Raw genomic sequence first — 22688 nt, forward strand, 5'->3', positions numbered from 1 at the left:
TTGAGCCTCACCCTGCAAGACTGGGGAGGGGTGGTGTGGTGAGAGGCCGATGCATTAAGAAAATGCTTCTTTTTGAGTGAATGTCAAACCACATTCTGTTTTGCTCAAATTCAGCTGCTGTTCCCTCAAAGAGACCTTTTCAAGCAACTATTTGCAAGTCACCTGCTCTGATTCTGAGGTACCTTTTTCTGCTGAGCCCTTCAGAGATACCTGCCCCTTCTGTTGAAGACCCTGGCTATTTTCAAAAAGAATATAGGGCATAAGGAAATCCTCCCGTTGGGTCACTAGGTTCAGACTAGACCCCCTTGCTTTGTAAACGTCCTCTCAGAGAGGAGTCTGGATGTAGCTGAACCCAGTCTTAGTCTCAGACCTGGTTTATGTCTAAAGGATGACAGATGTAAATCAGCAGCAGTATGTATTGCTAAGGTGAATCACAAAATTTCTAAAAGCACTCGACTATTGAAGCTAGTATACATGCACTTACAGTTAAGTGTCTAAATTAACACAACACACTAAGAGATATGTGGGTATCTCGATGTAGAGATGTGTTACCTATATAGACATATGTATATTAAAAATTCCCCTCGGGAGCAGTGAAAAGGGGTATTACTAAAACTATACTCAGCTTTCTCAGTCTTCCTCCAGGCGCAAAGGGTTCAGTGTCAGTGAGCTACAGTGGCAGCCCAAGCAAATGATCCCCCTATTGCGTAGAGCTTGAGAGTTCACAGGCTCTGAGGGGCATCCTACTCAGAGGGAGACAAGTGCCCTCTGCGGTCCAGGAGTGCTCAAAGGGGCTCTCTCTCAGGACCACTATTTATAGGGTGGTCGATGATTGGCTGTAATCTATAAATCTTCATCCTGATATCACGGCTTTGCTGGGGAATGTTTTGCCATCTCCAAAGAACTCCTCATATGGTAACAGAGTACCCAGGCCTTTCTGTACCTCTCTGTGGCCCTTCCTGCTTTTGTTAAGCACTAGATTTAATGGCCAGGGCTTTGCCCAGCCATCCAACTCCTTGCATTTTTGTAAAGGCTAACAGGAATTTTTGGGGAAGCAGAAGGGCTCATAAGACAGCAGGAGGGAAGCACCACTGCAGTCTCCTGTAAACCTGACCATGAGCAGGGACAACTCTGTACACAGCAGAATCTGTTCCTCTTCTTGGACCTAAGCAGCAGCCCCATCACAAACATCCCATTCAAAACACTCTTGAAAATGAGCGTGATGGACACAGATTTCCCAGCTGGAGCACTTCTCTGATCGTTTGCTGAAAGGGAAGGGAGAAAGCAATAAATAACGACAGAGAAAACAAATATTTATTTAGAAAACTTGACCTGACAGGGACAGGGCTTTTTCATACTGCTGCTTTGGATAACTTGTTCAGGGCTCTTTTGCACAAGCTTGGATGCCCTCAGCTGAAATACCACGTTAACTTGTCATTGCAGCGGAGGAAGCGGGAGGAAGCCTGTGCAGCAAAGGCCGGGATCGAGGACGGCACCCGGTGCCGCCCAGTGCAGCGATTGCCACAGGAGGGGGGCTCCGCGCCCCGCTCGACCCCTGCGAAACCCCGGCTGCGGCAGGAGAGAGGCGGCGGCGGGGGCCGAGCGAGCCGGCAAAGGACGGTGCCCGCCGCCACGGGGCCGGGAATGGCGGCCGCCGGCTCCGTGCGGGATCCCGCAGCCCACTCCCAGCCTCATTTGCTGCCGATCGCTGCTGCGCTGGGCCGGGCCTCGGCACAGAACAGCGCTGGGGAGGGGGCCAGCAGAAGAGGAGGGGCACGGCGGGGAGGGGCGGGCGGCAGGGGGAAAGCAGCGGGATGAGCCCGGGGGAGGGGAGGAAGGAGAGAGGCAGCTCCTGGGAGGAGGAGAGGCTCTTGTAGGAGAGCGGGATCGGGGTGAGGAGAGGAGAAGGAAAAGCCGCTCCCGGAGCGGGGCCTGGAGAGGAGTGCGGGGAGCGGGAGCGCTCGCAGGCATCCGACCCGTAGAAGGCATCTGTCGGGGGCCAAGAGCTGTGCCCGGGGCCAGGGGACAAAGAGGCAGTGGGCGCAGAGCGAGAGGGACCTGGCGCTGGCCCATGGAGGCGGTGTCACTTGCACCGTGAAAATGGTCTTTGTCCAAGTTTCCTGATGCCGGGAGAGCGGCCGGCATGGCTCTAGCGGGAAGGGCTCGTGCGGAAACTACATGAGCGATGCTGGGAAGTGCAGGGGGTGATGCTGGAGCCCTGCAGAAGGTATTGTGGCGGGCGGGCCGGAGGGGAAGGGCATTGTGAGCCTGGCCGGAGAGAGCTGAGAAAGAGCCGTGGTCGAGGATCCCCTCGGGTCTCTGCCATCCGGGAGGAGTGGGGGAAGGGAGAAGACCCAACGAAGGAGTGAAAGGGATTAAAACTCCGCAGGCTGTGGGGTTTCTGCCCTTTGCTGCTGTGTAAAGGCTGTTCCTGGGAGTCGGGAGTGCCCGCAGGGGCCGCCCCCGAGCACACCTCTCCTCTCTTCGGCCGTGTTGGGGCTGGGAGAGAAAAGCTGCATGAAATTGGTCACGGTTTCCTTGCTCGCGGAAATTGCTGTCGAAGCCAGAGCCCTTCTGCACATGCATGGGGTGCTCGGTCTGCTCTCTGTTGCTCTCTGATGTTGCTCTCTGTTTCTAGGTCCTTGAAGAGCCCTAGCCAAATTCTGCCTTTGAAGTCTGTGAAGCAGGAAGGCAGGGGTAGATTGATGCTGCCGTAGGTTCCTGATCCTTGTGGAATAATACGGTGAAGTCTGTGTGGCCTTCTCTGTAGGTTGTTTAATGCTCTTCTGGGGGACAAATCTGCTTTGCAGAGTTTTACTATAACTGGGAATCAGTGATATGGCTGTCAGTAATCAGTCAAATTGTGCAGTACCCGAACATTTGAAGGGTATATGAGTCGTGTGTAAAAAACGTTTGCCTTTCCCCAATTTGGCTGGGACACATGCACATGAATTAATATTTCCCTTGTAATTCTGTGCTTCGCACCCTAACCTCTTTCCTCAGTTGTCACTGGCCAGTTGCAAGCTTTCATTATAGGCTCAAAGGTAAAGGAATAGCTAAACTTGTGCCACTTCAGTGGAGCTCCAGTCTAAATGTGTTTATTTATCCATTTTCTAGGAGTCTGCCTATACGTTTCAAGCATTTTGACACTCTCATCAAGTAGATTGACTGCTCACGTTCTTAAACCAGTCATTAGTGCAGTGGACCAGGATATGGAGAACATTTAAAAGTTGGTTTGGATGGGTTCAGATCCTGGCTTGAAACAAGGACAACATGGGATTTGCATCTAGATGTTCTCCTTGAACATTTAACCCATTCTATTGCTGTCAACCACTCCTCTGCCCCCAGTCCCACATCAACCCAGAGGAAACCTGTTTTCTTTGTGAAAGTGAGTATTGCTTTCCAGCCCGTTAACCTGCAGCTTAGGATAACGTTTACAGCAGATCTGCTCTGTTACCTCATCAGGCTGCTTCACACACTAGTTCCCTTCCTCACCTGCATTATGTTAGCTTTGGGCAATCCTAGTCTCAGCTCTGGGATCTCTCTCCTATAGATAAAGAACTTGTGTGTTTCTGAGTCAGCACTTTCAATTCAGCATTTCAGAGTCACCAGTTTAATGGCTGACAAACTTATTTCTGGTAAATTAGTTCCATTCCCCTTTCCACGCAGTTCTGCTAATGCAGAACTAGAGAATGGTAGGAAATACAGCCCCTAAGGATCACTGTAAGCACCCATTCATTCCAGCAGATGGTATCATTTCACTTCAAAAAGAAAATAGCTTAGCTAGCACATATCTTCAATTGGTTGATTTTGGGATTTCAGTCCGAGGCCTCACTTCAAAGCTACAGGTGGCAAATGCAACTGGTTTGATGGTTCCCACTGAGCATCCAAAAGCCATGGTGCGACAGCCATCAGCCTTCTTAACACAGGGTAAAAGACTGTGTCAGAGACAGTGGCATCTCTCTGAATCCTGGAAGCTTGGTTTAGCATTAGTACAGGTACTGCTGGCACAACTAAGGGAAAAGAAGTTGTCGTATGCTTGCTTCAGGAACAAGCCAAGTCTCCTTCATCTGTGGTGTGCTAAGGCTACAAAAGACTCATGTACAAAGCTCCTTCCAGAGCAAGATCATCCATACTAGTTCTGAAAGTCTGAGAAGGAAGAAAGCTGATGAAGGTCTGAGCATCTGTGTTGTATTCGCTCTTCTCCAGAAATCAACATTCTGCCAGTCACCAATAACAGAGAATCATTATGCTTGGTTAAACAGAACATTTTTTGGTTTATCCTGGACACAAAAGAGCTAAAGTTGAAATCAAACATGCAAGAGTGAATGAAAAGACAATTGTCACTTATGATAATGCTTTGTCTGATAGAGCAAGAGTCAGAGTCAGTTTGAATCTTTCTGTGTGTTTCCAACAGACACACACTGCAAAGTGCTTGAAATTTGTTGCAGGAAGGAGTTTGGATTTCAGCATAGATTTAGCTCTTACAGAGATGGATGCCATTGGTTTAGGAGAAGCATGTGAGATGGGCCTATATAAGGCCCTTGTATGGGCATGCACACCGACTATTGGGGCAGAAATGAGGATGTGGACAGCTTGGTGTGTGTCCTTGTGCTTCTTTGGAGCAAGTAAGGAATCAGTAAAGCCATGAGAGCTGCTCTGCTGCTGGGAGAATGTAGCTTCCTTGTTTTAATATGTTTCTGTTCTGCTTTGTCTTACAGGAGCTGGAATCACCCAAACCTCCAGTCTTGTGCTGAAAGAAGATGACAAAACTACTCTGACATGCAGTCAAAATGATAATCACAATGCCATGTACTGGTATCTGCAGCAGCCAGGGAAGGGGCTGCAACTGATCTATTATTCTGCAGGTGCAAATCAGGAATTAGAGGGTGATTTTCACATCGGATACAAAGCTCAACGGCCAAACCTCTCAGACTTCTCTTTGGATATTTTATCTGTGAAGATGAACTATTCCGCTGTCTATTTCTGTGCCAGCAGTTTGAACACAGCACTTCAAAGTCACTTCCTTTCTGTACATAAACGTCTCCTTAACAGCACTTTCAGAAGGCAGTCATTCTCAGCAGAGGAAGAGGGTCTGTAGGCCGATAGCCTGTTCACAAACCAGATGTTGTCAGGATGCTGGAACAAGAGAGGTAGAAGAAGTCTTTGGAGTGCAGGTTAATTACTGAACTCACCTCTCCTGGTCACTGTGTGCTCCCTATCTCATGTGAGCAATCAATAAAGATTGTTAACCAAAAGCAGACATAAAATGAAGGACATAGAAACTGCAAAGATACAAGAATAAAATTAAGCAGACAAAGATGCCACAGATGAGCTTAAAATGACCAAAGCGGGGCCATTACCATGGTCTGCAAATGCACGGACACAGTCCTGAAAAGCTCCATGTGCATGGAGGCTGTAAAGAGGAAAGGGAGGTAGCACAAAATAGTGTGCAACTTAGAATGAATTCGCATTCAAGGAAAATAAGATGTACATTGCCATTTATTCAGAAATTGCCCTGATCTCAAGTCCTGTGGGGCCATGTGGTTATGACGCCCATAATCAAAAGGAGGGGGTGAAGGTTCTGTGTGGCAGCAACTGGTGTGGATGCCACTGATCCATGGGGCCAGCAATTGGAAATAGGAGTAGGGTGCCCGAGAGATGAAGAAGAAAAAACATTGATTCATATCTGACAAGTGAAGGGGAACATCTGGACCATATTTAACAACCAGGCTGCATGGGCAGCTCGTAACATCCCTGTGGACACCTGTAGTGTTCTTATGGAGGTGCGTGTCATTATCATGAAAGAAACAGTTTGTAATTTTATTCCTGGGTTCCTTTCCTCCTTGGTCCATGAATGTCCCAAATCGCTCCTGTGAGACTACCAAGCAGACCGCATGTCTAAGGCCAGTTTGCTGGTGATCCACAGTGAGAACAGAGCAGAGCAGAAAAGAACAGGATAGAACAGAACAGAATAGATTTCAGTTAGAAGGGACGTACAGGGATCATGCAGTCCAACTGCCTGATCACGTCAGGGCGTATCAAAAGTTAAAGGCTGTCATTAACAGCATTGTGCAAATACATCTTAAAAATGACAAGCCATGGCCATCAGCCACCATTCGAGGAAGCCCCTGTTCTAGTGCTTCCCACCCTCCCGGTAAAGAAATGTTTCCTAATGTCAAGTTTGAGCCTTCCCTGACACAGCTTTGAACCATTCCCATGCATCCTATCTGGATACCCGGGAGAAGAGATCAGCACCTCTCTCTCCCCTTTCTCCTCTTTAGGAAGCTGTAGAGAGCAATGAGGTTACTTTGTGGTGCACAATGGCACAGTATGCCAGAGAGTTGGTTTGTGTGGATTCAAATCCTGTCTTGAAAAACTGACGACTGGGGATTTGGATCCATATATTCGCCTTGAACATATAACCCTTTTTGTTTTTCATGTATGATAATGCACTGTCCAATAGAGCAAGAGTCAGAGTCAGTTTGAATCTTTCTGTGTGTTTCCAACAGACACACACTGCAAAGTGCTTGAAATTTGTTGCAGGAAGGAGTTTGGTTTTCAGCTTAGAGTTAGCTCTTACAGAGATGGATGCCATTGGTTTAGGAGAAGCATGTGAGATGGGCCTATATAAGGCCCTTGTATGGGCACACACACTGACTATTGGGGCAGAAATGAGGATGTGGACAGCTTGGTGTGTGTCCTTGTGCTTCTTTGGAGCAAGTAAGGAATCAGTAAAGCCATGAGAGCTGCTCTGCTGCTGGGAGAATGTAGCTTCCTTGTTTTAATATGTTTCTGTTCTGCTTTGTCTTACAGGAGCTGGAATCACCCAAACCTCCAGTCTTGTGCTGAAAGAAGATGACAAAGCTACTCTGACATGCAGTCAAAACTATAATCACGATTTCATGTTCTGGTATCTGCAGCAGCCTGGGAAGGGGCTGCAGTTGGTCTATTATTCCTTTGGTGCAAATCAGGAAACTGAGGGTGACTTTCACATCGGATACAAAGCTCAACGGCCAAACCGCTCAGACTTCTCTTTGGATATTTTATCTGTGAAGATGAACTATTCCGCTGTCTATTTCTGTGCCAGCAGTTTGAACACAGCACTTCAAAGTCACTTCCTTTCTGTACATAAACTTCTCTCATTTTTAGCATTTTCTCTCAGAAGGGAGCCACCCTCAGCAGAGGAAGAGGGTCTGTAGGCCAATAGCCTGTTCACAAACCAGATGTTGTCAGGATGCTGGAACAAGAGAGGTAGAAGAGGTCTTTGGAGTGCAGGTTAATTGCTGAACTCACCTGTCCTGATCACTGTGTGCTCCCTGTCTCATGTGAGCAATCAATAAAGATTGTTAACCAAAAGCAGACATAAAATGAAGGACATAGAAACTGCAATCTACATGGACAGATGTTATTGTCCTCTGTGTTATCTTTTTTCCTGACACTGAACTGTTTCTTGAAATATACGTGTGTCTAAGTCTGAAATACTTCAAAGGTTGTGACTTGTATGTTTACTCTCATTCCTCTCTGAATCTTATTATGCAGTGAAAGCCACAATGCTTTTCTTTCTGCTTGGAAAGGTTTCCCTAACGACAAGAAATGTATGGCTATGACTGTCAACAGTAATGAGAAGATATAAGAATAGAAGCTAAGCAAAAGTAGCATGCCACAGATGAGACTAAAGTGACAAAAGAGGAGCCTTTATCATGGTCTGCAAGTGTGTAGACGCAGTCCTGAATAGTTCCATGTGTATGGAGCCTGTAGAGAGGAAAGGGAGCTGGCACAAAATAGTATGCAACTTAGAATGAATTCACATTGAAGGAATAACATGTAGATTGCCATTTATATAGAAATTGCTTTGACTGCCCAATTTACCTCTGGCTGCATAGTGAAGCATACACTATTATGTGTGTCACATCTCTCTTTTTATGCCTCATACTTCTACCTCTCTCACGCCTCAATAAGAACAACGCAGTCAAGATTAGACTCTGATTAGACAAAACAACATGTTTTTGTGATTATTTTTTCCTTCACTTTGTAAAAGCAGGTCAGTAACTCCCCCAAACCCACAAGGCTTTCCTTTGCTCTCTGTTGCTCAACAGAAACAGCAGCTGCAGGTGCAAACCCCATCCGCAGACTCCAGTAACAAGATCGTTTGATAACAGGATACAAAACCCCCACCAGGTTTCGTAAGGCCCATATGTGTCACTATTTCTGTCCAACTGTAATATGGTGAACAGAGAGCTCGACCTTGAGCCTCACCCTGCAAGACTGGGGAGGGGTGGTGTGGTGAGAGGCCGATGCATTAAGAAAATGCTTCTTTTTGAGTGAATGTCAAACCACATCCTGTTTTGCTCAAATTCAGCTGCTGTTCCCTTAAAGAGATCTTTTCAAGCGCATTTTGGCAAGTCACCTGCTCTGATTCTGAGGTACCTTTTTCTGCTGAGCCCTTCAGTGATACCTCCCCCTTCTGTTGAAGACCCTGGTTATGCTCAACATAAGCTCCCTTCAAGGTCTTCACTCTACGCCTCATACTCCTTGTGTCTTGCTATCGCATTCCCAGCTGTTCTGCTTCCAAAGCCCCACAAGTACTCTTCTATCTTAGCCTGCATTAATCCTGTCTCTATTGAGGATACATCTATATGTAAAAGGTATGATTCTATGTATGATTCTCCATTTCTGTCACAGTGCTCTACCTCTGAATTACCAATTGTTTAACTTGCACCATAAGCTAATAACTTAATGAGGTGCAACATGGATGAGAGATCTCCAGAAACACTCTCCAGGATTAACAATCCCTCAGTTTTGCATTCCATGCTGCACAGAAATGATGCCCACAAGCACAGCTTTAAAGAACCACACTGGTTCCCCATTCTCCTCCCCCACAGATTAGATGTTCTTCCCTTTTTCTGAGTTGTATCCTTTTCTCTTTCTTTCTTTTTTTGCTTTTCTTGGTCTTTCTTATTTTTTTATACTCCCTAATTTTCTTTTCTAAGCTTTACTTTAAAAAGACCACACATATTGATGTGTATGACGCCCAGCCATCCAACTCTTTGCATTTTTGCAAAGGCTAACAAGAATTCTTGGGAAGGCAGATAGGTCGAGTTGAGAGGTGAAACGAAGCACCACCACAGTCTCCTGTAAACCTAGAATGAGTTGGGACAACTCTGTACACAGTAGAATCTGTTCCTCTTCTTGGACCTAAGCAGCAGCCCCATCACAAACATCCCATTCAAAACACTCTTGAAAATGAGCGTGATGGACACAGTCTTCCCAGCTGGAGCACTTCTCTGAGCGTTTGCTGAAAGGGAAGGGAGAAAGCAATAAAAAATGACAGAGAAAACAAACATTTATTTAGAAAACTTGACCTCACAAGGACAAGGCTTTTTTCATACTGCTGGTTAGGATAACTTGTTCAGCACTCTTTTGAACAAGCTATAATTTGGATGCCCTTAGCAGAAATACCACGTTAACTACTGGTTGTATTTAACTGTACGCAACTAGCGATTGAATTTTCACATTCACATTGGCATGACTGATAAAGAATTGATCCTAAGAATTGAAAGTTGGAGGCATCAAATGAAACTGGATTTTGAGTCTTTCTCATGGGAATATAATTTATAATAACTCTGCAATATATTTAAGGAGATAATGTACTGTAGGATGCAGAGATAGTGATTTAGCACACTGCTCGCTAAAATATCAATGTATCTTTGTGCTACAGGTAGGTCTGCTGCTCTAAGAGGTGTTTTTCATACTGAAATATTGAGTTCTAGTAGTCAGTCTCATGGAAGATTGCACGACAGTAGACAGGATTTGGATGTTCACATCCATGCACGTGTATTCAGCAAGAACATGAATGGATGTGTCCACGCATACAGTCATGCATCCAGGCGTGAATACCTGTGCCTGTCAGCAGAAGCAAACACAAGACAGATTGAGACATTCACACACAGAACACATCTCTCTTTGTATACACAATCGTATGTATAGATAAACAAACTCACTGTCAAGAGAGGAAAACATAAATTGTTTAACTTACCTTTGAAGACATTACAATCAAAACCATAAGAAAATAAATAGGAGATATTATTTGAGCCCACGTATCATCAGCTCTTTTAAAGTGCTCTGTTTGTGCAGTCACTTGTATAACAAAGGGTGGGTGTGGGGATCAGAATTACATGGCTTGTAGCAAGTTTGGAGAAAAACAGGATTGGATTCTTGTTCTTGGTCTCAGTGTCCTGGGGACTGACAGATCTGAGCTGTATAGTAGCCTGGCAAGAGATATGCCCTCAGTGACTGCTTACTCTAGATATAGGAACCTACAGAGGATGACCTCCACATGCATATGTATTTTACTCATCAGCATCACCATAGATTTAATTTGTGTATCAATTCCAGTATTCCATTCTTAAAAAAAATTGGCAACACTCACAGAAGTTGTGTTGCAGGATATTATTGCTACGAAACACCAAAATAAAAACCAGTAACTCCCGCTTCTTGAATGGAAAAGAAGCTAAAACTTTATTCTAAATGCAAGGATGGGTTTTCAGCCTCTGAGCATTAACAAGGTGTTAATTTTAAAGGTACGATACTATAAGATACATACGACACGATGTGATACGATATGATATAGAAGTACAGGGAAAACCCAAAAGTGATTACAACAAAGTGGAAAGGAGATGGACATTGAATCACCAAGAAATAATAGTCAGAAGTTCTTAGGCAGAAGAATAGATCCTTTGCTATAAAAAGTAGAAATTCTAATTTGCTATGTTCCTGCTGATGGCCACATCTTCATTCATTCGACAGTTCTTCACTTATTCTCTATAAAACTTGCCGCCAACCTAATTGAAAATAAAACAGAATAAATATATAATTTTTAAAAAAGGCAAAAGGAACAAATAAACAATATAGGAAATAATAGACCATACTTAGTCTCTCAACTGTTGTGTCTCCTGAGAGCATCAACAGAAATAACCATGTTGAATGTCCATGCTTTCTCCCCTTTTACACCAAGCAGTGTCTTAACCTGCACAGATTATTTACTTACACACTGAATAACTTTGTATGTTAGATCTGGTGGCCTTCTGTAATGGAGTGACTGCATCAGTCATCAGTGACAAGGGAAGAGCTGCAGATGCCATCTACCTGAGCAACCTCAATTACTGAAAGATGTTCCTGCTCATGGAGGGGCTCATGGTGTGGGACCAGATGATCTTCAAGGTCCCTTTCAACCGTTCTGTGATTCTGTGATTGTGATCCAGTAAAGTACAAAACCTACTCTCTCTAGTATCCTTCTAACAAGACACTAAACTGTAGTTGAGATTGTGTTCATACTCACCTTTAACTCTAGCAGGTCACTTTTTGAAATACATCTCCCAGTCCTGCTTCTAAAAGAACAAGTGCTGACGCTTCCACTACTCTCACCAGAAATATCTTTCAGCCATATGAGAAACTTAACAATTAAAAGTATTTCCTGTGGTTAGTTCAACATAGAATCATAGAATCAGCTAGGCTGAAAAAGACCTTTAAGATCATCAAGTTCAGCCATTACTGCCAGGCTCACCACTGAACCATGTCACAAAGTGACTCATCTACATCTCCACCTTACTTCTTCATCCCAGTTGGGCCTATTTGCTGGTGAGGTGGTGTGACAGGCAGAAAGGGCCTTGGCTCTGAGTAAGCACGGCTCGGCAATAGTGAAAACATCCCGCAATTATCAACACTGTTTTCAGAATAAACCCAAAATATAGCCCCATTCTAGCTACTATGAAGAAAATCAAATTTATACTAGCCCAAATCAGCACAAATATTCAAAGTCTATCAGACTGTAAGTCTGTAAGGTAATAAGTTTATCACTATGTAAATAGGAATATATATCTCCCATTTGTTCAGATTTAGCCCATTGTTCTTTGTAAATCTTCGTTCAGATTTATCCCACATATCTCCTGAACCCCCCTGTTTATTACTCTCACTGCAGTCATAAGACGGTATCTACAGAAAAGTGCGATATATCTGATATTTCCCTTCTTTATTTTCTGGAGAAGTTGTCCTTAATTCTCATCTTTTTTCATGTGTTTAAAGAACACATGAACACATGAGGAGGAATTTCTGTGCTAGATAGCATTGATTTTATTTGAGTTCTGGAAAAACAGAAAACTCATCACTTGTGATTTTTCAAACCAGCCTGCACAAAGCTTGGCAGAATACATGAAGAACAGGTCCTCAGCTGAGAACAGGTTTTTTCTGTACCCACTGACCCTTGTATTACTGAGTAATCTCAACCTGCAAGTGGCACACTAGCCTACCTTGACTGTCCACACCAGACCGCTCACCAAAACTGCGTAGAGCAAGGCTTTGCCACAGAGGATGAGGTAAGTGAGCTTCAGAGAATTTCCATACCGCAAGTAGGACTCTGCAAATCAAACATCATTTGTGCATTGCATCGTCATCACAAGAGACTAGATCTAATGAGGCTCTAATCAAATAAAACCCTTTGAAATCTTTAGCCAGGTGACACATGGGAACTAGAGCCAAATGAAATGGCTCTGTTGATAAGACATAGTAGCAGATGCGAAAGAACACTGTGATTCAAACAACCAAGAGAAAGCAAGCCTAGAAAAGAGAGAGAATGGCTTAATGCTAAGAAAGTGTTTCCTGATTGGGACTGTTTAACCATTGTGTTGCCGCACCTACTGAATAACTAGGCTGTTCATGTGAATCCCTCTTAGGAACTCCACTTAAGCTGAATCACAAGCTACACATTTTGTTTTCATGCATTATTGTCTCTGGCCTTGTGAGTGCTGCTGCTGTACCAGGGAAGTTTTACACAGCCCACAGTGACGTAGTCCCTAGAACTTTAATTCTCGTGGATTTTTCACTCTTAAGGAATTGCAGTTGAACCTGGTCTTGGTTCAGCCTTAAGATTCCTGAAGCACAAAATAAGTTGGTGAAAACCAAGACTGTGTAAAGATGCACACATAGATATGGATATCCTTGCAGTCTAGAGGGGAATGTGACTTGTAATGAGAAGTATTCTGAATCTGATACTAAGAAATATTCAGGATTCTGAATCTTAATGTGATAATCACTTGGCTGAGTATGAATTTTTGCTTTCCTGGCTGAGCAAAAAGCTTCCCAACAGAAGGCAGTGTTAAGGACTGGAGGAGATGATAAAAAGAGCAAATTATACTCTACAGGGAGATGCAACAATTTCTTCTGTTATACCAAGAGAATCATAAAGAAGAGCTAAACCCCTCCAAACCACAGCTACATACAGCAGGCACATACCAACCTCTTCAAGCATGGGTTTTTTTATTCTGAAGTACAAATCACTTGGACGGGGAAGTAAAAGCTATTATTCTAGTTGAAGTCTCACGAACCTTTTACTTCGCATCAGCAAAACTGGGATTAAAATACATACAGATATTTGCCTGTGAGAAGACACACATACCTTCCGTGAGTGCACAGCCTGAAAGAGAAAAAGGGACTGAAAGTTATGTTTCTTTTCAATCCAAACAGCAATTTTTGAAGTTCAGTTTACAGTATACCAGCTAATTAATTTTACTATAGGGTCTATAATACCACACATTTTATTATAATACAAGAATTTTGTAGGGAAAATCCGAAGAAAACTTTGTAAAACTATAGCTGTACAATGATAATGTAGATACAGGAATATGAAGTGACATATGCAAATACCTACATATTTACATAAATATTTGTACCATAGCCACACCCTGTGTTGAAGTTGTATAGAGATATGTTTCGCATTGTAACCCACACCCTTCTGATTTGTGATTTCTAGTTTGTGATACATGGTTTTTTACTCACCAGCGTCACCGTAGATTAATTTGTGTATTGATTCCGGTGTTCCATCCTTAAAAAAGTTGGCAACACACTCAAAGCGATTTGAAGGGTTGAACCATTCCTGGTCTGAGATCCTCAGTCTGCTGGTCAATGAGTAGGTACTCCCATTGCGTGTGGAAAACTCATCTGTCCCCACCCCTTCTGTCCTCGTAGCACCGTTCACCTTCCAGACTAGATCTAGGTGGTCAGGGTAGAAACCAGAGGCCAGGCATACCAGTGTGGCCTTGCTCTTCTGTTGGATCTCTGCCTTTGAAGGGGAAAAGATGGCCACAGCTGGAGGTATGATTTCATCGTTCTTCCCTGAAACAGAAGACAATATGGCCCAGAGATTCCATAACTGTCTTCAGTGGAAAAACTGCTTAAAATATGTGCTTTGTGACTCCTGATATATCTGGCTTTTTAACAACTGCCTATTAGACCATATCTGTTAGATAGACACCAGGAAACTGAAAACATTTGTTTTCTCTCATAACAGAGAAAAATAAAAGGTCTGTCTAGAGAAATGCATGAGTGTTTAAACTTCTAATATTATCTCTGTCAGAAGAATGGGAAAGCTGAAAGAACCTGAGCAAACAGTTAGGCAGAAAAGTACCCAGTAGTGCTATAAGGGCTGTATTTGTAGCATTGTGCCAGTAGCTCAGAGTCTGTGTTAAATGTCACAAGCATCTTCAACTGATTGGATTACATTCCTGGAGATGTAGTAAGACATGATGATTATTGCAGCATTCAGAATTATACTGCTATGTGATACCCTACTGGGACACACACTCACACACCCCAACCCTGCCTTTTGAGATGAGACTTGAAGGAGTTAATCTTTCTCACTGTCTGAAGCGAAGAACGCTCTAAGTAGGAAACCTGAACCTGTATGGGACAAGTTTTGCTTTCTTTCTCAACTTGACATCCTTCTTAAGAGTATAAAATATATAACTCTTTATGTTGTTTATTATTTAGGTAAGAGAAGCCCTGGACTACACATCTTCCCAAACTGATGCAAGGTTCCATATGCTCACAAACCAAAAGTTGTCTCCTGTCCTAAAGTATTTAATACCTTTAATACCTACATATAAGACTACAGACAACAGACTTCTACATTCAAAAGGATGTACAACACAACAACAAGGTATTCCTCAGAAGCTATGCAGTGACCCTAAAAGCCGCCTCTCCCCAACCCATTTTTATTAGAGTGACTTTTTTACTCATCTAGCATAATAAACCCACCAGACTGCACATGGAAACAGAAGTGCAGAGAGAACTAGGGTGCCAAAGGGAAAACTTTCACTGTTTTTCAGTGTGAAGACGCTACAAATTGTAGATGTTCTTCCTGGTCACTCCCTCCTTTCTAGAGTGGAGAGAATGAGCAGAATTAGCAGCAGCCTACATCTTGCATAGATCTTGACCTCTAAGCCCCAGTGTTTGCTTTCAACTCTTAGCCTTAATCACAATTGGCAGTGCCTACAAAGATCCCTGGGGTGCTTCTGTGACAATGTGTGAGCTGGTACAGACTTCAGGAGAGATCACTGCATAGTAATGCAGGTAAACCCCTATAAGTCTGGTGCTGCTCCTCTTTGCTTACAGTGGATATGAGGAGAGGTTGATCGCTTTCACTGCTCCCTGCTAGTATTTGGCTTCAGGAATTTTTTTTCCTAACCTGAAAGTATCTCTGGCGGAAGTTCATTGGCTCGGAGCCTAAAGAGCTAATGAGTGAAGACACGGAAAATTATAGGGAGGACACAGGAAAAAGGCAAAGAGGAAGGCAAGTGAAAAAGGCAGGCAGAAAGAATGATAAAACTACTGGAAAGACAAAGAAAGCCAGAAAACGAGCTCGCTTGAAATGGAATAATGAGACTGGTAGAAGCAAGAACAGTGACAATCAAGAAAAAAAGTGCTATTGACAGCCCATTCTGTTCTGATCTTCCACAGTGTTCATGTCAGATGCTGTCATAATGCTTAATCATTTCCATGCATAAACTCATACATTCTCTGTCCCACATTCTTCACCCACCCAAGAGAAAAAATACCACAGTTCTTCCATTCTCATCATGGCAAGGTCAGTTTCATGATTTCGTGTTAGTTTTCACTCCCAGACTCATTTTAAGATCATCTGCGGATATGCTTCCTATCATTAATGCAAGGGAAATTTTTAAGTGTTCTCCACATTGAGCACTTGGGTTAATCAGAGCTACTTACCTGTAGCTCTGAGCATGGCACCAACTCCCAAGATAACAAGCAGAGCTAGACACAATCAGACTATAACCTACAGTGTGATTATGCTCTTCTTGCCAGCCACTTAGTTCTTTAAAATGGTGCTGTTTAAAGGAGCAGGCACCTGTGTGTGTTTCTACAGTTCGCTATAACATATATATATATATATATATATACAGTTCGCATAACATATACAGTGACAGTAGCAGATGGAAAAGGTTTTTTTGCCCACTGATTCCAAAGTGCCTTATATAGGGGATGTTAAATCCTTTCCTGGGAGGGGATAAGGCAGAGAAAGCAAATATTGAAAAGGAGAAAGAATAGAGGAGAAAAGTGCACTGAGACAAAAAGAATATGGTGCTTTTTGAGAATTAGAAGCCATGAAAAGGACTGTTAGAAGAAGCCAGTGCCCAAAAGCAACTCCAGGCAGCCTGCCCACCATCTATGGAGAAGGGGGCAAAGTACCATCTTTTCCTGTCTGATTCAGCAGACACAAGAATCCACACTCTACCTCTGAAATGTTGCGTTTCTTACATAGATGAACTGTGAAAACTTACACAGCGAAGGAGAATCTTTCATCCCCAACCTCCATGTTTTCTTGGAGAACTGGAGGAAATAGAGTTATTTCTACCTTTCTCCTTCATGATGTTCCCAGTAAGGGAATACAAAGGCAATAGAAGGATGTCAAATCTGTGCCTGCAATTCCTACACTTCCATATCAGCGCATCTCATTTTAACAAGCAACCAATGAAGCATTAATCCTGTCCTCATGCCTGTATGAAAAATGATCATTATTATGCTGCTAATTCAGACTGCTCTTGTCCCCTAAACCAGTATTGCATAGATCACAGAGATCTGAATTCTGTCTTACCTACAACGGTGAGCTTTGTCCCGCTGCCAAAGGACAATCTTGCGTTATTCACACTGTTTTGCAGCTGCAGGAAAACCTCTCCTCTACTGTCAGTCTGAGCCAAGCCTGTGGACTAAACCCTCCCCTCATGTAGTACCAGCAAATGAAGAAACACAAAGTACATTTAAGGTCCCCTACAAAAGGGAGACGTCTGTAAGGAAAAGGGATCGCTACCACATCTGTGTGTCTAACCAGGTGAGTTCAGTCACAAAAATACCTCTTTCACAGCCCTTTTGCTTCAGGCTTAGGTGAATTGGTTGCTACAGTTTGCACCATTTCTTTAGAGGACATTTATCTATTTATCTAGCTGTACTATTAGAAAATATTTCCCATATGCAGAGGCAATAATTTTCTTTGCTTATTTTCAATCAGACTAATTTCCTTAACTGCCTCATTTTCTTTCAACACCAAGAATATTCTTCTCGTGTAAAAAGTTGCCTTTTATTTTTTTACGTACTAAATAACTTTCAATACACAGAATCCTAGTCTACTGTCCCCATTTGCTTGGCTCCTGAACATCCCTCCCTTTCTCCTTCACTGGAAGGAGTTCTCCTTGTTCTTTTATCTATGATTAAATAAAGTTAGCTGCAAAATTGACTGTGGTCAGTGAGGGATCAGTGTATTCATTTTCATCAGCTCAGGGACCTCAGATTCACACTGGATTTCAAACAATGTGCTGATCACTGACTTTGTAGAGCTTGAATTTTATCACTTGCAGTTATCCTCTGCAGTGGAATGCTATGGTACGAAAGCCTGAGACACCAATACTTCTGACTCCAGAAGCAATACAATGAGAAGAGATCACTATCATTTATCAGAAGCAGTTGCTCTCCCAGAAGTGTAGCCCAGAAAGAGACCATCCCAGAGAGCTATTTTTATTTGAAATGAATGACATATTCACTTTTGTAGTTTTCAGTGACCCTTTGGCATCCCCTCTGAAATGGGAAGATCATTGTCCTGAATGATCTTTTTTACCATCCTGATGAGCCTCTTTGCTGGAAAAACTTGCTAAGTTATCTGTGGAGACTTGGAATTAAACAGCTGCAGAGAGCTGTTAGTATTGCTTATTATAAACTTGGGTGGCTTCTCTTTTATCAACTGGAAATGCTAGTACACTCATTTGTCTTTCTTGGTTACCTGAGTTAACACATGCTTTAGTTTACCCTGCAAAGATCCAAAGTCATTTAAGTTTGTAGAGTCCTTATTTTGTTTTCTAGACCTGTCCGAAGTGTTACTGTAACTCAGTTCTTCCCAGACAGATAACCTTTTCATTGACTTGTCCTTCATCATCTATAGCACCAGAAGAACTAGCATTATGGAAAATAGTTATACTTTTGTAAAATAGTAATTTTTACAGATTAAGACAGTATACTTCGGAAATGCATATATTTTTTAACCCATTCCTCATTCCAATTCTTTCAATTGTCAACTTTTTATTCACTGAAAAGGCATTCAGTTCTCCAAAGTGAAAAGTGTGTCCCTACCTAGAGTATAAAATTTAGTCTATTCTTCAAAGTAGAGTGGGTTACTAGCACATCACAAACCCACCAGTTTTATAATGAAAGGGACAATAAGGTTGAAGTGAAGTTAGCTAAAGAAAAGATGCGGGATTTGAAGTGATTTAAAAGAGAAAACAAAAATATCTTACCTATTACTGTAAGTTTTGTGCCGGCACCGAAAGTCAAGCTACTTGTGGTCACAGTGACGAAGTGTTGTACTATAAGCTAAGAAAAGCACTGCAGCTGGCTTCGGTAAGCAGAAGCTTAAGCAGTGTTTGCTGTATCTGAAATCCCAAAGATTCCCAAGATCCCTTAATTTCTGTCTGAAGGGATTTGGCTGAAAACCAGCTTAAAATACCGTTATATAATCTGTATAATAATTTATAGAAGAATTTCCAGAGTTTTTTGATACTTACTTTTGCTGGCTACATTTCATCTGAAGTGGTTTTACAACCTTTCTATATTCTGCAGGTTATCTCATTGATATAGAATCATAGGGTCATAGAATCATAGACTGGTTTGGGTGGAAAAGGACCTTAAGATCACCTAGTTCCAACCCCTTGCCATAGGCAGGAATGCCTCACACTAGACCATGTTACCCAAGGCTCTGTTCAGCCCAGCCTTGAACACTCCCAGGGATGAGGCAGCCACAGCTCCTCTGGGCAATCCATGACAGCGCCTCAGCACCCTCACGGGGAAGAACATTTTCCCTTATATCTAACCTGAACTTCCCCTGTTTAACTTCCTTATTACCCCTTGTCCTGTCACTACAGTCCCTGATGAAGAGTCCCTCTCCAGCATCCTTGTAGCCCCCTTCAGACACTGGAAGCTGCTCTGAGGTCCCCACGCGGCCTTCTCTTCTCCAGGCTGAACAGCCCCAACTTCCTCAGCCTGTCTTCATATGGGAGGTGCTCCAGTCCCTGATCATCCTCGTGGCCTCCTCTGGACTTGCTCCAACAGCTCCATTTCCTTCTTACGTTGAGGACACCAGAACTGCACACAGTGCTGCAAGTGGGATCTCCCAAGAGCAGAGCAGAGGGGCAGGATCACCTCCTTCCACCTGCTGGTCAAGGTCCTTTTGATGCAGCCCAGCACACGGGTGGTTTCTGGGTTGAAGTGCACACTGAAGCGACTCATGTTCAGTTTCTCATCAGCCAACACCCCCGAGTCCTCCTCTGCAGACTGCTCTGACTCACTTCTCTGCCCAACCAGTAGCTGTTGTGAACCTGCTATTTTCATTTTGCAGGTGTAGAAACCATACAGATGTTCCTAAAGTGGAGGAGGCTAGATGTCAGTCTTGTAAGCTAAGCATTGTGAAGCTTTCCATTCTGCACCTTGAGGAGTTAATAATCAAGTAGTACTTGCCTTGTGATTGTCACAGTCACATGCCTTTTCCTATAGGTTGTTCACCTTTGTTGCACTGAACTAAAATCCATTTATTTTCCCTTTCAATGGCAGGTGAGCCATCCTGAATAGTCTTTTATAATCCCATTCGATTTTCTTGTAGGTTAAAAGTAATCCCTGCAAGAGCAGTCGAGAAGAGTAAGTTGGCTGGTCTCAGACAAACCCTTGACATCCATTAGGAAGAACTCCAGTGAGACAGTGTGGAGAAGGTTTAGAGAAAACCTTTGTGTTCACAGGCATGAGTCAGTCAGTGGGCAGTGGGCTTACTTAAGAAAGATACAGCGTATTTTGCATCGTGCCTCTGAGAGATGCCTGCTAGATGTCAGAATTCTTTTTCTAACGCTTTCATCACATTAATAAAGAAACATTGTCTCTTGCAAACATTATCATGTCATAAAAGAAAAAACACAGAAACTAAATAAACAACCAAACCAACCTAATTCTCTGCTTCACATACGGGGATAGGCTTTAGGTGCATCTGTAGCCTTACTGAAAATTATTTCAATGTCTCAGAATCCTGTTTTCCAGAAAGGGCAGGAACGGTTCTCAGATGATGAAAGGAAGTCCTAGTATGCCAGGTCTGTCAAGAAAAACCAAGGCAGAACATACCTGCTGAGCAGCAGAGTTCTCTGTGACTGTCTTAACACAGGTTAACCCTCCCACAAGGCACAAAGGGGTTTTTGTAAAGGCCTCCTGGAGAACATATCATTGTGGGTAATCTGTCCCCACAATGATACAACCTCCTACAAAAACAATCCCACCCATGGCTCCGCCCTCCCATTTTTGTCACCGTGAAAGATTGTCATGGGAACCACAGGCCACATCCTTCCTTTGCCTGTTTGCATGCGACAGTCCAATTACCTCTGAGTTTAGATATTATCCCTGGATTTTTAATTCCGACACTTTTCTCCTATAGAAAAAAACAATATACGTTTTTTATGAGCTGGTTTTAAATGCAGTTACTTTGCACCTGGTAACTTCACGACAGTGTTCACGCTGCTTTCCTCCCAACTGTTTGTCTCCTGTCCCAGAATGATAAACAAACCTCAAGCCCACAAGTAACTCCTTTGCATTGAAAGCAACTTGCTTACTACAGACCAGTGTTCCTGTTCGTAGCCTGGTCTGGTTGTGAATATCCACTTTGGTCTCTGCTGTGCTCGTCACAGTTGCTCTGAAAGTGAGGGAAGTAGGATGCTGAGCTCTTAGTTTCGTATTCCTCTGACTGTACTGTTATAGGAAGCTTCTCCCAGGTGACTGTGACCCTAGCTCTGAAAATGCTTCATCTAGGAGTGTGCTTTCAGTTTGGAGACTGGCCATAGGGACCATGTACTGATGGTGACTGGTAACAGATGCTTTTATTTCTCTCCCTTACAACACATAACCAAATGAGGATAAAAAGTCATATTCTTCCTCCCAAGAAGGCAAGATCTGTGCCAGTGAAGCTGTGCATACCAACGCACACTGAGGCAACAACACAGGGAAAGATAGTTACATGAACAAAGGTTTGGGACAGTCTAGGCATATCAACATTTTCACCACTGCCTCCCCTCTCTCTTCCACATGCCGGCCACCCCACACCCCCCAGGCAGAGCAGCTCCAAGCCAAAAACTCCTGGAAACAAACTGCAGCACACACAGCCCCACAAACAACACAATTCCAAGAACAGAGAAAACGCTCGGCAAAAGGGATGACTCCCAACCTGAGACTCTGTCCAGCAAAAAGAACTATGGAGCTGAGCATCACAGCACGTTAAAAGCAGTTACTGTTGAAAACGAGGGATGGATGAGCAAGAAGCCTGGCATCAAGGCGTAAGAACGTAAGGGTGCGGGGAAGAAGTCCCAGTGTGTGAGACGGAATGGCCATGGAGCTGAGCTGCTGACGCAGCCTGGAATGACGGCGCAGACCAGGATCATCAAGTAACGTTGGAGACGCGAGACTGCTCCGTGCTTGGAGCCCATCGACACCAGCGCCCAGTCGCGTTTTGCCGATGAGTGCGGACACTCGAGGCCCTGGCTGTGGTGCCCGAGGTGCGCATTCCTGCGTGCATCGCACCGCGGACACTGAGACCCCCCGGGACGGGGACGCGGCAACCACGGCCCGGCTGGAGCTGCCCTGCTGCTGACACGCTGCCCCGTGCTGGAAGCAGTGGCTCCCTTTGCCTGCCCACAGGAGCTGCTCCGGGCACCCATCTCCCCTGTGCTGATTTCAGACCCCTTCCTGCATTTCACACCTCAGGATGTCCTCCAGCCTCTCCACAGCCCCAGTCCTTCCACTTGGCTTTCAGAGGGACGGGGTCTTCAGCCACCGCCGACAGAAAACCCGTGTCAGCCGCTGGCATCTTCTGGCGTACAGCTGCAGAACTTCTTGTGAGAGTTTCATCATTTGTGATCCATGTTTTATCAGAGTCCCCTGTGAATGTAACAATGCCCTCTCTTTCTAAATTGTCCCACAGACATGCACCACTCCAAATCCATGCTTTGGACCAGTATAAATGGTGGCTCTTTTTCCATGGCTTAACCCTAAGGCTCAAGTCAAAGCTATTAACTCTGCCTTTTGAGTAGTATTACTAGGCAGTGCTCTAATTTCTAATATTTCGGTATTGGTTACCGAAAATTGGCTCTTTTGTTTTTCTTCCACTGGGTAGCTGCTGCCATCAGTAAGAATCTCCACAGCTGCATCATTATGAGAGCATCAGCACAGGTTTAATTTGCTGGGGTGTGATCAAAAGGCGAAGGAAACCCTGGCAGTCCAGAAATGAAAGACGACATGAAGGCTCTGCAGAGCTGGCAGCGGGTGTTATA

General features: G+C 43.8%; 2 long non-coding RNA genes and 1 gene segment (V, D, J or C); 2 read left to right on the forward strand and 1 right to left on the reverse strand.

Moving 5' to 3' along the window:
- Positions 1-1836: 1836 nt before the first annotated feature.
- On the forward strand, positions 1837-4811 carry LOC136012958 (uncharacterized). 4 transcript variants are annotated; one of them, XR_010612093.1, is made up of 4 exons: positions 1837-2227; positions 2639-2766; positions 3118-3388; positions 4722-4811. It is a non-coding gene; the product is annotated as an uncharacterized LOC136012958 (long non-coding RNA). The 4 variants fall into 4 exon arrangements; XR_010612094.1 differs by having other exon boundaries at positions 2639-2743; XR_010612096.1 differs by having other exon boundaries at positions 2639-2713.
- A 291-nt stretch (positions 4812-5102) lies between these two features.
- On the forward strand, positions 5103-7491 carry LOC136012959 (uncharacterized). The gene is made up of 2 exons (XR_010612097.1): positions 5103-5786; positions 6817-7491. It is a non-coding gene; the product is annotated as an uncharacterized LOC136012959 (long non-coding RNA).
- A 3003-nt stretch (positions 7492-10494) lies between these two features.
- Positions 10495-17051, reverse strand: LOC136012647 (T-cell receptor beta-2 chain C region-like; the record flags this gene model as incomplete). The annotated part of the segment is given in 5 exon segments: positions 10495-10844; positions 12309-12415; positions 13454-13471; positions 13834-14169; positions 16946-17051. Coding segments are annotated over 5 exon segments (594 nt in total), but the record flags the coding sequence as incomplete, so codon positions are not given.
- Between the last annotated feature and the right edge of the window lie 5637 nt (positions 17052-22688).

Source organism: Lathamus discolor, chromosome 4 (assembly GCF_037157495.1).
Source record: "Lathamus discolor isolate bLatDis1 chromosome 4, bLatDis1.hap1, whole genome shotgun sequence".
Classification (NCBI taxonomy): domain Eukaryota; kingdom Metazoa; phylum Chordata; class Aves; order Psittaciformes; family Psittacidae; genus Lathamus; species Lathamus discolor.